At 45.4% G+C, this 15198-nt stretch overlaps 1 protein-coding gene and 1 non-coding gene across 5 annotated transcripts; one reads left to right on the forward strand and one right to left on the reverse strand.

Annotated features, from left to right (window-relative positions):
* The first annotated feature begins 3412 nt into the window (after nt 1-3412).
* TBPL2 (TATA-box binding protein like 2) lies at nt 3413-14576 on the forward strand. Of its 4 annotated transcripts, XM_085581012.1 has the most exons (8): nt 3417-3760; nt 6616-7004; nt 7729-7816; nt 8057-8148; nt 9200-9367; nt 10799-10893; nt 11433-11505; nt 12623-14576. In XM_085581012.1, the coding sequence occupies exons 1-8, from the start codon at nt 3710-3712 to the stop codon at nt 12639-12641; spliced, it is 975 nt and encodes a 324-aa protein (XP_085437138.1). In that variant the 5' UTR covers nt 3417-3709; the 3' UTR covers nt 12642-14576. The 4 variants fall into 4 exon arrangements, with proteins under 4 accessions (XP_085437139.1, XP_085437138.1, XP_085437140.1 ...); XM_085581013.1 differs by lacking the exon at nt 9200-9367 and having other exon boundaries at nt 3413-3760; XM_021534665.2 differs by lacking the exon at nt 11433-11505 and having other exon boundaries at nt 3424-3760.
* On the reverse strand, nt 3828-3899 carry TRNAG-UCC (transfer RNA glycine (anticodon UCC)). The gene has a single exon. It is a non-coding gene; the product is annotated as a tRNA-Gly (tRNA).
* Nucleotides 14577-15198: the final 622 nt, after the last annotated feature.

Below are 15198 nucleotides of genomic sequence, written 5' to 3' on the forward strand. Positions count from 1 at the left end.
ATGGCAATCAAGGCACAGGGACCAAAACAAGGCTAAACCACCTGGAAGGAACAACCTCCACAGCAAGATTTGGATCCTGCTGTTGACAGAGGAGTGCTGGCTCCTGGACTAATTACAAAGTGCTGAATTTGGAGACATCTTGTGCATATTATATTGATTTTTTCCTTGGAACATGGTCCAGCTATCAGTTGTTCTTCTACGTGCTCCAGAGGCAGAGCTTTAACGCTGCAGGCAGTGAGGGCATCAGGAGATGGAAGCTACACCTGAGGCAAGCTCCACTCTTCTGAGACAATTACAGCTATAAAGGTTTAGCATAAAGCTCAGGAGAGCAGAAAGCAGAACACTGTCAGTCACAAGCTTTTCATTCTGAAACTAGCTCCTAAAAAAGATAAGATAAAGCCAAACCAGATTAACCAACTTCAAAGCAAGCAGCAAGGCATTTAGGGCATGCTAGAATAGAATGCAGCTGTGCAGAGCACTGATGAATTAAACAGGTAGAGGTTTCTTAATGACTTGCTCCTTGTCCCTTCCAGGTTTTTGGAAGTCTCCTGTGATTAGTCCCATCCCCTAACGAGATTTCAGCACCCAGGTGATGCAGCAGGGCCTGCTACAGAAATGTTTAAGAGGCTGATTGAGGGTGTTAGCAGGAGCTCTGTGGAACAGCCCTCCCCAATTGGTTACCCAAGGAAGAGTGATATTGAATGACTCTTACAAAGGACACACAAAGTACTTATTGTTGAGCTCATCATCAACTTTCTATGTAAAATTAACCAATTTGCTAATTAAGGTTCATGACAATTCGTCATGACAGTAACTCTGCACTGCAGTGATTCATCAGCTGGTCACTGAACTGGGGAAGGGCTCCTCTAGCTGCTCCTTCCCTGCTCTGAGCAGCTCTGCCAAGACTCACTCAGGCTGGGATCTCGATGGCTGCTGCTTCCCAAAGGAATTTAAAAGGTGGGGGGAAAGAGCATAGGAGGAAAAGAAGAGAGAGAGGAAAAAAAAAAAAAAGTAGGTGGGTGGAACCCCCGGCAGTTTGAGAAAGAAATAGTCTTTTTAAAAAGTGGCACGGGAAAAATAGCTGCCTTTTCTAACATTATTTGACTTGGATGATCAGAAATTAGGCAGGTAGGTCTCATGAGTTCTAATTGGTACGTTTTGCATTAACATCTGTCCAGCCCATGGCAGGGCTCAGTCTCCTGCTGAAGAAGGAAGGAGCAGAGAGGGAATGATGCCTCTGCTGACTATGGAGTGTGAGGCAGAACATTCCCAGGAAGGAACTCATGGCTGATGGATGCTGTGGGAGTCTCACACTGCCGACTAAGAAGGAGAAACACAAAAGTTGGGAGGCTGAAGGGAGCAGCCCAGGGATTCAGCTCACTGGAACACTGCTCTCTGGACCTCCCACCCCCTGGGCCTTCACTCCCTGGGGATGCCCAGCACTGCACACCCCCGTCGTGGAGCCTCCCCCACTGCAGTTGCCCAGCTTGGAAGAGGAGGCTGCAAGCACAGAGCCCTCCTGAGGTACAGCCATACCTGCCCTCCTTTGGGCAGTGCCCAGAAGACCCTTCCCTACAGCAAAGCAACCCTGAAAGTTGGAATTGCACACACAATTTGACTCTTGGATCCTCAGAGGTTCTCTCAGCTTTCTAAACATCTTCCCTTCTTCAAATGGGTAAACAATCTTTCACCCATTTAACCTGAGACACCAAACTCCATGACTCACCCAAAATCTCAACACTTCCTTGTGCCCCTGCCATTTGTCCTTATTCGAGGCAAGAAACACCACCAGTATCAAGAGATTTGTATTTTATGTTCCTCTCTGATGTAGCCTCACTCACTTGAACGCCATAATTTGACCATCTGTATCTCAGGTTCACAAAATGCAGACAAATCAATTCCCAGGGGCTTCAGGGTGAACATATCTCTTCTCCAGGGGGTTCTGCAATGAAGGATGAATTAGCTGAGGAAATTCACAGCACCACAGCTACAATGCTACAGGCAGGGTCACCCTGGAGCACCTCCAGCTTCCCAACTCCAGCACAGCAATAGTGGCACACACTGGGGGAGTACCAACCTCCTGGCCCCCTGAGATGTCACTGCAAGGGCAACACTCAGAACAACCCCTGTGCTCAGTTTGATGGTTTCTGTGGGCAGGGCAGGCCCACAGGGCTGTCAGGGAGCAGCTGTGAGGGCTGGGCTGTCACAGCTGGTGGGAACAGAGCCCCCCAGCACAGCTCTCAGAACCCCATCCTGTTGTGCCCACAAAGGCAGCTGAGACCATGGAGCTGTCTGCAAGCATTCCAATCACCTGTCAGCCCTAAATGGGACGTTTTGGATTTAACCATCCTGAACTGACCTGAGCTAGCTCTACCAGCCTCCCTAATTCAAAGTACAACCTCTCTGAGTCCTCTCCTTGCTTTGCTGACTGATTTGCCTCCAGGACAGGCTGTGTGATGTAAACCAACCTGCTCGAGGCTGGATTTTTCTGGGGCTGGGAGGATTTGGCACCTTTTATTACTCACTTGTGAGTCCCAGAAATACCACAAACAAGCCCAGCAGGCTGTGAGGAGGAAAGGATGCTTATCAGCCATGCTCTGTTCCTTGGATAAAGGGCATTAATCTAAGCCTTTGCACCTCTGGGGCAGTGAGAAAAGCCTGGCAGCACCTCCCAAGGATCTGCTGCATGTCTGTGCTTTGACATCTCCCAAAGGGTTTCTTCAGCTCAGCTTGCTGTTTGTAAGCAAATCTCACAGCAAAATCCTGTCTGGCAGAGCAACAGGTGCAGTGATCACAACATCCACCAGCCCAGGCAGGCAAAGAGATGTGTTCCCACTGTGTCTCCACAGAAATCCATCCATCCATCCATCCATCCATCCATCCATCCATCCATCCATCCATCCATCCATCCATCCATCCATCACCACACAGCCACAGGACAGGAGAGAAGGAAGTCAGACAACAATTCAAATGGCACCCAAGCCAAACTGTGTCAGCAGTGTGACTCCCACAGCATCCATCAACCATGAGCTCCTTCCTGGGAATGTGCTGCCTCACACTGGCACATGGAAAAAGGGAATGGCTCTAAATCATCATTTACAGAGGACAGAAGTACACTCCAGAGGCCCTGCACAGAGAGGACAGGGGATGTAAAAAGTAAAGGCTTCTCCCTGCCCACCCCAGGCAGTGTTAACCCAACTGAGAACGAACCAATTCATCACAACGCCTTCAATTTGAAGTTTATACTTTTGGCTACGGTGGGGAGCTCCTCTGGAAGGACCAGATGTGCCTCATTGCACTCGATGAGGCAGGTGGGAGAAATTAAGGGGCACATACGCTTGCTAAAAAGCATCATCTGTGCAAGGTCTAAACTACATCTAGTACTACTAACTACAAGGTCCAACTCCATTTCTCTTCAACCCTGCAGAGGAAACCAGGCTCAGAGGAGCTTGGGCACAGGTTGTGTTTTTAGGCTCCTGGAAAGCACATGAGAAGAGCACCCCGATTTCTCTAATCCTCCAGGATGGGGCAAACCCTCTCAGACAGCCAGGCAAGCAGGAGAGAAGCTCCAAGGCTGCTTGATGAGGGTAAAGCTCCCAGCTGCGATGGGCTCTGCTCCCTGACAAGCCACACGTGGCCCCGGTGCTTCCCTGGGGGTTAAAAGCAGGACCAGAGCAGGGCTGGGGACTTTGTGCCGGTGGCTGCGCCCATGGAGGGCGAATCGCTGCTGGAGCGGTACCTGGAGAGCTGCAGCGGGCAGGTAAGGGAGGAAGGAAAAATCAAATAAGGAGGGGAAAAAAAGAAAATAAAGCTAAACAAAAAGGAGCTGCGTTGGCCGGGAATCGAACCCGGGTCAACTGCTTGGAAGGCAGCTATGCTCACCACTATACCACCAACGCTGCGCTGGGATGCATCCCGCAGCCGTGCCTGAGCTGCGGCATCACCGCATTCCTGCTGGCTGAGCGTGAAATTCCCTGTTTCCCGGGGGGTTCCTCCCTTTCCCGGAGGATTCCTGCTCTCCCGGAGCTGCTGGGAATACAGAGGAGCTCTCACTCCCCGTTAAAAGGGATGATGCGACCGCGTTTAAACTCTTGCGGTGGGATGCTGCTTGAGAGGGTCAGCCCGGGTGGTGGTGTGGGTGGGCACTGAGAGGCAGGAGGCTCGCGTCTCCTCGTTCTGGTTAGTAAATGTCTGCAAAAATTCATTATTTCGGTAGTTGGGATGGTCGTCCTGATCTCAGGTGGTTGTAGGAACGACTGGGAGAGGGCTGGACTCCACAGCCGGGCATCATCGTTTCTCGAGGAACAAAGCTTTACATCCTGTTGTAAACTACTTTTCAGCTCAGAAAACAGCTTAGCACGAGCTGTTTAAATCCAGAGACCACCGGTAAAGCCCTCTGAATGTGCCCTCACAAAGTATATAATGTGGAAACGTATAGTACAGCTTTTACAAATGCTAGTGAGCTATTTATATTTCACATTTGCTGGTACCCTTGATAATATCAGATGTGGGACATCACTGCAGGGAGGGAAAAAAAAAATCAAAGTTTGTTGTTTAAGGCAGCTGGGTTTGATTTGTGTCTACCTGAGTCGCAGGGATTTCTGCAGTGGAAGTGAAAAAGGCTGTTTCCCCTTGAGCTGCCCCAAACCGAGGGATCTCGGGCAGGATCTGTGAGTGAAATCTCCTCCCTGGAGCTGCTGGGAGATGCCCAAAGCTATGCAGTTGGTGGGGGCTTGGTGAAGTTAATTAACCCAAAGTCTACAGCAATAACCCTTGGCAGCCAGCCCAATGCAAACATGGTCTTGTGCCCCTTTTGCAGCCTCTAAGCATCTGTCTGACAAGAAGGAAATATTCCCCAGCACTTAACCCTATCAGGGCTTTCCTCAGGCCTCTTGGGTGCAGACCTGATCAGAAAGGAAAATTTGCTTTCTGTTTCTACCTGCTTTATGCAATTTACTCTACTTTTTGAAAACTTCACAGCTGTGTGATACTTCCAGCTTCATGTACCACTCGTTTCTCCATCAGCTTCTTTAAGATATGTCACAAACTGGCTTTGGTTGGTTGGTTGTGGGTGGCTTTTTTCCTGTTATGTTCATTCCTTTGATGCCCATTAGCATCATGTGAGTAGTCTCACAGGGAGGTTTTTGTATCATTTTCTCTACATTGTGGTTCATACAAAACCTTCCTAATGAGCTCCTGTACAGCTAATCCTTAGTTCAATCAAATTCTTGCAGACTGTGACTTCCTTCCCTTGCTTCTGACTTGAAAAATATGTATTTTAAATAGATGTATTTTTGTGAATCCATAATATTTTATTTGTAACAGGTAATTACATATTTGATCCCCTTTTCTAAAGGGTAAAGGAGTACCTAGATTTATTCAACAGCATCCTGCCCCACCAGATCTTCTGTCGGGCTCTGTATTTAGAAGTCAGTTTTAGAAGCAGTTTTTAACATGGGTGTTGGCAATGCCTTCCTGATTGCATCTGTATTCAGGCTAGTGAGGGGGCTCTGGGAGGATTTGTCACTTTGTCAGAGTTTTCCAAGTGTCTGCAGGCAAATATACTGCAAAGTGGGAGCAGAGATCTCCCCATTGCATGGCTGGGTTGCCAAGTGAGCTGACTAGAGGAGAGCAGCACTAGCTCAGGGCTGGGAAGCATTGATCTGGAAATCCTGCTCCTGCTGGAGGTCAGGCAGCTGCTGCCAACTCAAGAGCCTCAGTCTCATGCACCATTCCCTCTTCTGATTTGTGCTTGGACTTTTCAGGTCCTTCTGGCTCTTGAACCTAAAAATACCTGATTAAACACACAAGCTCTTGTATGGATTCTTTAGTCCAAGCTGTCACCTGCTGTGGATGTTGGCAGAAACCACCTTCAGAAAGAGGCTTATGGAGAGGGAATAAATCCTGTCCTGAAACGCTTGCCTCATTGACATGATGCTTTTTAAACAGCTTTTAATAACAAATAGTTGATAAAGAAGGACATTAGTTGTAAGAGCTTACTTGCAGGTGTGTTGTGTGCTTGGTGCAGGGCAGGATGCTGGTTCTGCTGACTGTGGTGAGGCTTTTTTTAGTTCCATCTTCTCATCTATAGCTTCAGTCAGGCTGGTGGCCTCCAGAAGCTGAGGAATTAATTGCTGCTGGTTCTGTGAGCTGCTGCCCTCTGTTGCACAAAGCAAAGCTGACACTGTCGCCTGCTAGCAGGGAGAGGAAATTGAATAATATACAGAATGGGAGATAAAGACAGCCAGAAGATGCTGTCTGTCTTCCTTGGAAAAACTCATGAGTGTGATAATGTGGTTGCGTGCATGGCTGAGGTGTGATTGTGAAGGGTGAAGTGTCACTGTTGTACCTGCATTTCTCAACTTGTGCTATCCAGGAATTCTCTAGAGTGCCCATGGACTGTGGTGAAAATACATTATACAAGCTATCTGGTTTTTTATACACTCACAGACAAGCAAAGAACAAACTTTCAACCTTAAAACTAGTCTTTGCTAAAATATATATTGGGAGAAAATTATTGAAATTTCCTTATTGAACGTTAATCTTAATTTGCGCTCCTAGTTACAGTAACTGTGTTAATACAAGACCCTTAATGGCATTTTTTCTTAATTCAAGGATGACTTTTCCACTAGTCCTCATCTGTTCACTCCTATGAGCCCTTATGATTTAGAACTTCCAATTCAAGCATCTTCCCTGTTAAGTCAGTCCAAGGAGCTCCATACAGACTTTTCCTCCGTGGACCTCAGCTTTCTCCCAGATGTCACCCAAGACAACAAAGAACAAAACCCCTCTGAGGATGGTCATGAAACGCAGAAAGAGCTTGATGGGTCACTACCAAGTCAGGAGGACAGTGGTGTTTTCATGGATGAAAGCAGCTTGTCACATCCAGGTGCAGCTCAGCCATCTCCTGAAGCACCTGGCGTGTGTCCTCCCCTGACTCCGATGACTCCCATCACCCCAGAGACATCTGTTTCAGAAAGTTCTGGAATAGTCCCCCAGCTACAGTAAGTTATGTGTTATTTATGTAGCACACAGCATCGTCAGAGTTTAGCTTAAACTGCAAAGTGTTGCTCTGACTTTTCACTCTGAGAATGTAGCAAGCACTGCTTGGTATTCAGTAAGCAAAAAAAAAATACAGGAGTAGTTTTTTCCCCTCCTGAAGGGGAAAGGTGAATAAAATGAACTGACAATATTGGATAAAAATATGAAGCTACTTGAAAAGGAGGATTTCCTCCAGGAAAGAGAATGTGAAGGATGACAGCAGACTCCAGGGGTTAAAAGATGTCGCTCTGCTTTTTCAAAAGGAAAAACAGAGTTGAATGTGAGAACCTCTGGCCTCATGAAAAGATGCTGTCCTGTCTAGGGTAGAGCATCTCTGGAATAGTTTATACCTGTAGAAAATAACCCACCCCTGCCTACCTTAGCTGCTCTAAATAATTAGTAATGGTTCAATGCCAAGCTGTGAAAGGCTTCAGTGATGCAGTTTTTGGAAGATGCACAAACTTATAATTCAGAGACTAATAGTTTCATACCTTGTTCTATCTCAAAGTCCAGTTTTGGGATTGAATTACTTAAGTTTGGCCAGAAGTAGCTTGGTGTTTGAGTGGGGGAAGAGACAGGCAGGAAATCAGTTGATGGCAATTATTAATTGGAATGTGACTGTACTGCTGGGGGTGGCTCTGCAGTGGCTGGATTATGCAATGAAACAATTCCTCCCTCATTCCTCAGGAATATTGTGTCAACTGTAAACCTGGCTTGTAAACTGGATCTGAAGAACATAGCTCTGCGTGCCAGAAATGCAGAGTATAACCCAAAGGTAAATCTTGGACTCAAAGCTTTACCCTCACTTCCCTTTCCCAGTGCTGATGGATCCAAATGCCCCTGTGACTGTGGTCTTAATTCTCCTGCTCCTAGGTGGGTGGGAAATAGCTTCAGAGTGGGAAAGAAACACTTAAAAAGCAAATATGTGTTGTGACAAGCTTTGAAAGTGTTAAGTGTTGCAAGACTGAAGAGAAATACAGCTAAATTCCTGTCAGGTTTTCCTTTGAATTTGTAGAGGTTTGCTGCTGTGATCATGAGAATCAGGGAACCACGAACAACAGCCCTCATCTTCAGTTCAGGAAAAATGGTCTGCACAGGAGCAAAAAGGTGTTTTTCTGGTTTTTCCCTTCCCTTTAAAAGCCTGAGTCTTTCACCTCTGCATAAATTCTGATGGAGAATGCCTGAAAAGCCTTGCTTAAAACATCTAGCAAAGGACTAATTGCAAGAAAAAGTGAAGCAGTGATGTTGAAAGTCTTGCTTTCTTTGTGATGACACCTTAGCAATTTCTGAACTCTGTACTTTTGTCCCTGAATTTAAATTGAGCTGAGCAGACATCAGTAGAAAAGCTGCTAAAATTCCTAGAAATTGTTAAGGGATTATTTACATTTCTCACTGGTTTTTTAAAGTGTTTAGGACATAATTTGTGTCTGTCAAGTCTCTCTTCAGTGTCTGTGTTCACCAGTCAACACACATGCCTCTAGAGAAAATGGGAATTGTGGAAAGCAAAAGTTTATTTCTGTACTCTGCAGCTTTTTTCCCTGAAGTCCAGCAGAGACTGCCTTGTTTTTTATATCCCAAAACAGCCAATTAGAATTAATTAACTCATGCTTAAGAGACCTCTTCTCCAGCCCCTACCACCACCCCAGGTAGGTGATTGTACTGGTGCCTGCAGTCTGAGAAGATGTTTTGAGGAACTGAGAAGCCTCTCAAAAGGGGAACCTCTGAGTGATGAAACCTCTCCAGTGGGTTCAACCAGACCACAGGAAGGTGAATGAACAAATGCCTTACTCCTTTTAGCTCCCTGCAGCAATTCTGGGAATGGAGCTTTGCTATTTTGAGCTGCAGGATCTCTTATTCTGGAGTGCAGATTAGCACAGTGGTGGCTATAAACTGAATTCCACCTCAAGAGCAGAGGAAAGCACAAATAAATGGGTTTTTTTTTCCCCTTTGCTCTTCCTTCAGTGAAAAGCCCCATCCCTGGCAGTGTTGCAGGCCAGGTTGGACAGGGCTTGGAGCACCCTGGAATAGTGGAAGGTGTCCCTGCCCATGGCAGGGGGTGGAACAAGATGGGTTTTAAGGTCTCTTCCAGCCCTAGCCATTCTGGAATTCTATGATTTGAGGGGTGTTTGGAGATTACAATAAAGGTTTTTTCCTTCAGTGAAGAGCAGTCAAGGCTGGCAGCCAGGAAATACGCACGGGTGGTGCAGAAGCTCGGCTTCCCTGCCAAGTTCTTGGACTTCAAGATCCAGAATATGGTGGGGAGCTGTGATGTGAGGTTCCCCATCCGGCTGGAAGGCTTGGTTCTCACCCACCAGCAGTTCAGCAGGTATGAGGAGATCAGCTACAGCCCTGTGCACCTGGCAGCAGGGTCTGCAGCCACTTGAGCCTTTGCTCTGATGCCTTGTGCAGGCTGACCTAGAACAGAGATTAGACAGAGCTAAAGAATAAAGTAGGGGTTTATTAGGAGGCTTCAATGGATCCACCTTGGGCAGCACAAGAGCCCAGCCAGGGCTGCACCCCAGGTGAACCCAAAATGCACGACCGCTTATGGGGTCTCACATTTTTATAAGTTCTGCTCCATTTGCACACTGAAGTTCATTCCCATTCCAGCTCCAGCCCATCAGTCCCATCCTGTTTGTTTTTCTCTCTTCAGCCCACAGTGTTTGTGCTCCTGGGCTGAGATTTGGACCATTTGTCCTTGGTCCCCAGCTAGAGAAGGAATTGTTTTGTCTCCCTACTCTGTGAAGAGAGCTCAGTTATCCCCCAGTATGAACCCACAGACTAAAGCAGCACAGAATCTAAAAAATATAAAAGCTCAAACCTGAGGAATTGGCTCCACTGTGGATTCTAATGCCAAGGTGGCCTCATAACTCCCAGCAAAGCAGATTCCTATCTGCAGGGATAAGGTTTCCAACTGTCAGGCATGAAGCCAAACTGCATTTGCAAAATACAAAATTGCAGGTATACTGAGTTTTTCTGGGATTATTGTTTTGGTTCTGTTTGGGTGTTCTTTAGCCAAGAATTGAAAGTAAAGCTGTAGCTGACTGATGGGCATGTTGTACCTGTGAGATCAGCTTGTTCAAAACTAGATATTGCCATCAGGAAAGGAAGATTTTGGCACGGATAAAAACAAATTTCAATTGTCTTATTAGCACTGCATCTAATACTTTGCATTTCACTTAGGAACTAGATATATATTAAATATTTACATTGGCTGTTATCTTGTCTTAGTTGCACAGGATGCTTCCTCATAGGGGCTCTTTGCAGACTAGGAGGGATTTACTGTGAGGGTGGGCAGACCCTGGCATAGGTGCCCAGAGAAGCTGGGGCTGCCCCTGGATCCCTGGAAGTGTCCAAGGCCAGGCTGGACAGGACTTGGAGCAACCTGGGACAGTGGGAGGTGTCCCTGCCATGGCAGGGGGTGGAATGAGGTGATTTTTAAGACCCCTTCCAAGCCAGGCCATTTCATGACCCGAGGACTTTTTGAAAATTACAATAAAGGTTCCGAGGCTATGACAAATAAGAAATGGCTCACAAGTCTGTGAAAGTCAGCACAAAGATTTCCCTGACCAGCTCCAGCTAGGTTTAACAGGTTTCTCTTCAAGATGTCCAAAACCTGACCTGCCTTTCTCAGGGCAGCCAGATAAAATCAGTGTGGTTAATTACCCTATTGCTACTGTAATTAAAGAGCACTTCATTCAAACAACACTGAAACAGCACTTGCATTTTACTAATCTCACCTGCTTGCTTTGAACAGCTATGAACCTGAACTGTTCCCTGGCCTGGTTTATAGGATGGTCAAACCAAGGATAGTGCTGCTTATCTTTGTGTCTGGAAAAGTTGTCCTGACTGGTAAGTGGTGCCTCTCTATATCTGTAGCCCACTGCTGCTTCACTTTCTGAGAGAGCATTTAAATTAAACATTAACTAAAAATCAGTGTCTTGCCACAGTAATGCCACTTGGGGATCTTTTTAATGGCTGCTGCAGCTTTATCTGTGTTTTCTGCAGATAACATCAGTATTGTTGCACTAGAATTTTACATTGTTTCATATACAGAGTCTCAGATTTCCATGTTAAGTATTTTTTTTAATTCAACGCCTGATGCCACGTGCAAATGCAGAGGATGCCAACAGGATGCTGACATGCCAGCAACTACTCGGGCACTTAAATAGGAACCTCACAATAAGCAATTTAAAATTGCTTGGACAGGAAACAAACTTCTTAAAACACTTCACTGACAACATTTAGTAGGGATTATCAGAGGAAAGGGTGGAGATCTAAGAGCTTGTTCCAGACTGTTTGGCAAAAAAATTGTGAGCCCAAAGCCTTGCTGAGTCAGTGTACTCAGCAGATACCTGTACCTCAGATCCCAGGTAACTTTTTCAAAAAAGGTGAATTCCTGAGCTCCTGGCACATCTTCTTGGTGAAGCTCATGAAAATGCTTCTATTCAGATGTACTGAAAGGTAAATGATGCTTATTCCCAGAGGCTCTGAATGTGGTATTTGTATTTATAACACAGCTTTGAGACATGGGGAAGGCAAGAGAAGTGCCTGCCTTAGGCAGAGATTCCCACAAACGTAAATCAGGAATGAGCTCAGCCAACTGAAGGATGGGGCACTGAGGACAAAGCTTAATTTAAATACTTCCCCCTCCAATGTCCACAATTTTCTTAGGTGCAGTAAAATCAGACTGGTCAGTTCCATTCCACTGCTGCTTGCATTTTTTGGGGTACACTAATTTTTGTGGCCTTGCTGCACACTCAGTCCTCTGCTGTGAGTCCTGGGCCCAGCTGTAATGACAAAACTGAATTTGCCGAGATGTGAGGAGAGGTTTTTTCCATAATCAAGAAGGTAAATTTACTTTTGTAAATAAAAGTTGTGGTAAGGGAGATGAATTATTCCTGTCCAAGTGAGGACATGAGAAAACGTTTACACATTCAACCTAAGCAGGGCTTGATTCCACTTTTAGTTCATTTAAATCCAGTTTTCTTCTAGCTGACATTTGTTGGACCAGCATGAGTAGTGTTGCTGGCAGGGAATGTTCCTGCCTGCTGCAATGCAGTTTGTGTGCAAGACTTGGTATTAAAGATTTGTTTACAATACCACAGAAAAGGATTTGAAATCAAAAGTGTCCTAACACACAGCTTAAAATTAAAATTGCTTCTCAGAGTTGGACAATGAGAGTCTATGCAACAACTCCTAGTATGAAATAAAGGCCTTTCACTTCTTGTTTTTACTTTTCTACTCACCTCATGAACAGGCAGAACTATTATTCTTAAGCAGATAACATCATGGTGGTGCTCAGTTACTTTTTTTCCTTCTTCAAAGCCAATATTTTGTACCTGTCAAGAGCAGAAAATTGCTGTTTTGGTTCCACAGATTAAACAAAAAACAAGTCTTAAAGCTAAGCAAGCTAGGAATTGTTCTTTGAGGTGGCAGATAGAAATTCTGCCTTTAATAGTAAGGTGCTTTCAGTCTCCTGGGTTTCTTCACGGTTTTTAATATTACTGGGTTTAAACTGCCTTCAGATATTCTTAGCGCTCTGTTAATTCATTTTTTTTTCCTTTAATTATCCATTTAGGAGCAAAAGATCGTTCTGAAATCTGTGAGGCATTTGAGAACATCTACCCCATTTTAAGAGGTTTCAAGAAACCATCATGATGTGGCTCCCAAACCAATCCAGAAAAACACCTGGGCTTGTCCTGCTGTGCATGGAGCAGAAACAAGGACATTCGTGGACCCATTTGTGGATTATTAAGAAAATTATTAATTTATGAATGTCACATATGCTGATGCCTTTCTATAGCTTGTGAAATGTTCTTTTCTTTCAGATTATCTGTCTAATCCACCTGACTTCTGACAACTTCTGTCAAGTTAAAAGACTTGATAAATGAATGCACTTTTAATAGAATGTATATTAAGGTGGCACTTAAAAATATTTTGTAATAGAAGCCATGTGTCTCTTTCCCTGTTGTACAGGTGAATCCACACTGCCCTTCAAATTGGCTTAATCAGAATCCTCAGCTGTAAGTGTCCTGAATTGCTCATGCAGTGTTGTAGTTTCATGTTTAAGCTCAACATGTGTCATTGTCTATAACATGGCTTACAGAATCCTGCATGAGTTGATTTTGGTGTTTAGAAGACATGTGCTGAAATCACCCTGATCCCAGTGGCTGGACATCTTGTGTGTGATGGTGGCAGGATTTTCTTCCACAGAGAAGACATTCCAGGTCCTGACTAGAAAATCTGTGGGTGGAGGGGTGTAACTAATTAAATTATCCAATTTGACATGGGATGAGTTAATTTTAACCAAATGGTATCCACTTGTATTACTCCCTCATGTACATAGGAGTTTTGTGCAGACAGAACCATGTTGGTTTGGAACTTTGTTAGAAATGGATTTGGAGGAAACACAAAAAGGCTTGGATGCTCATGACTTATCTGTGTTATTTTACTAGAGTTCAGCCACTGGCACTACACTTGGTAATTTTGGAGCACAACCAGTGAGGTTTCCTGTACTTGGTTTGAACCGAAGGCTTTATTTTCAGAAGGTGTCCTGCTCAGAGTGGTGCTGGGAGCAGGAGCAGTGCAGGCCTATCCCATGGCTGCTCTGGAAAACCCCTGGGAGTGAGCCAGAACAGCTCTGCTGTGTCCTTCCCTCCTGAAGGTGCCGTACCTGTCTGGAAACACCACTAGAGGTTGCTCTTAGATGACTTAAGTGCAGCCCGGGTCAAAATCATCCTCTGTCCTTGCTGAAAATACTCGGCTTAACTCAGAACAGGGTCTTGCTGGGCTCTGTCTTGCTGCCACAAAAGTTTATTTCTGATTCAGTGAGGGTGTGGCTTCATCTTCTGTATCTGTTATGTCTCTCTCACAAGTGGTTTTATATCTATCTCCCTGCTTCTCTGGAAAAGAGTTTGAAAAACTTTGTGCACTTCCTCACGATAAGCTGGCCTTAGCTGTTATCAGTTTCTGTCAAACTGTGGGTTTCCACACTCAAATCTATTTTAAACACAAGCTTACTTTTCTGTTTGCTTTCTAACATTGGAGACTTTCCACAGCCATGGGCTGGACTTTTATTTGCACTGTAGCTGTAGTAGCAGCTGATGAACTTCAGTTAGAATAATATTTTGTAAGTGAAAACACTCTGCTTTTATGAGGTGTTGGGGTGGGGAGGGGGGAAGTTTATCTAAGATGAGCCCTCTTTGAGAAATCACATTTTGTTTAAGAACTTCCCACATGATTTCAGTGGTAAAATTAATGTTCTCTAGAAGTACAGATAAAGCCTCAGAGATAAGAAATGGGCTCTGTGCCTTTTTACTGTGCTACTGATTAAGGTTAATGTTTGCTATGGTAACTCTTGTCTTAAAAACAAGTCTTGGTTCTACCTCCACACGGTGCTGTTCCTGCTTAGTGATTGATAACACTGGGAAGGGGAAAATGTTGGCTGGGAATTGCTCTTTAAAAAAAAAATAAAATCCCAGGGGAAAAAAAAAAAAAAACTAAAAAACGGTAGGGCAATGTGTTGTTGCAGTTGTGTTTCTTTTGGGAAAGGGCATGTGGGGATATTAAGTTATTCTGGCTTCTGTGGACTCTGTCTCATCTAATTGCCTACAGACAGAAAAGGGAATGGTTTCAAACTGAGAGTAGGTTGATATTAGGAAGTATTAATTACCAGGAAAGACTTCTTTACTCAGAGGGGGGTGCTGAGGCCCTGGCACAGAGTGCCCAGAGCAGCTGTGGCTGCCCCTGGATCCCTGGAAATGTCCAAGGCCAGGCTGGACAGGGCTGGGAGCAGCTGGGACAGTGGCCGTGTCCCTTTTGAGGTCAGGAGCTTGAATTGGATGATTTTTAAGGTCCATTCTCCTGAACCCTACTTCATCCTCTGTCTTTAGCTCCTCCTGTCGCTCAACCATGGAGCCTGGGTTGTGGTACCCTCCCTGTGCATCGGTATTTGCCGCTTGGACAAAGCCACTTGGCTGTTATTGTAAACGCAGGGCCGCGCTTTCCCACAGCAGTCCCCACAGCAGCGTTACCGCCTGGTTATGCTACACCTACCCGCTGTGAAGCCCCGCCAACCAGAATACAACACCCCCATCGCTGTGGGAGCAGGGCAGGGACGATCCCCTTTCCCCCAGCAGAAAGCAAAGGGCGCGG

Source organism: Lonchura striata, chromosome 5 (assembly GCF_050655825.1).
Source record: "Lonchura striata isolate lonStrDom1 chromosome 5, ASM5065582v1, whole genome shotgun sequence".
NCBI classification, from domain to species: Eukaryota; Metazoa; Chordata; class Aves; order Passeriformes; family Estrildidae; genus Lonchura; species Lonchura striata.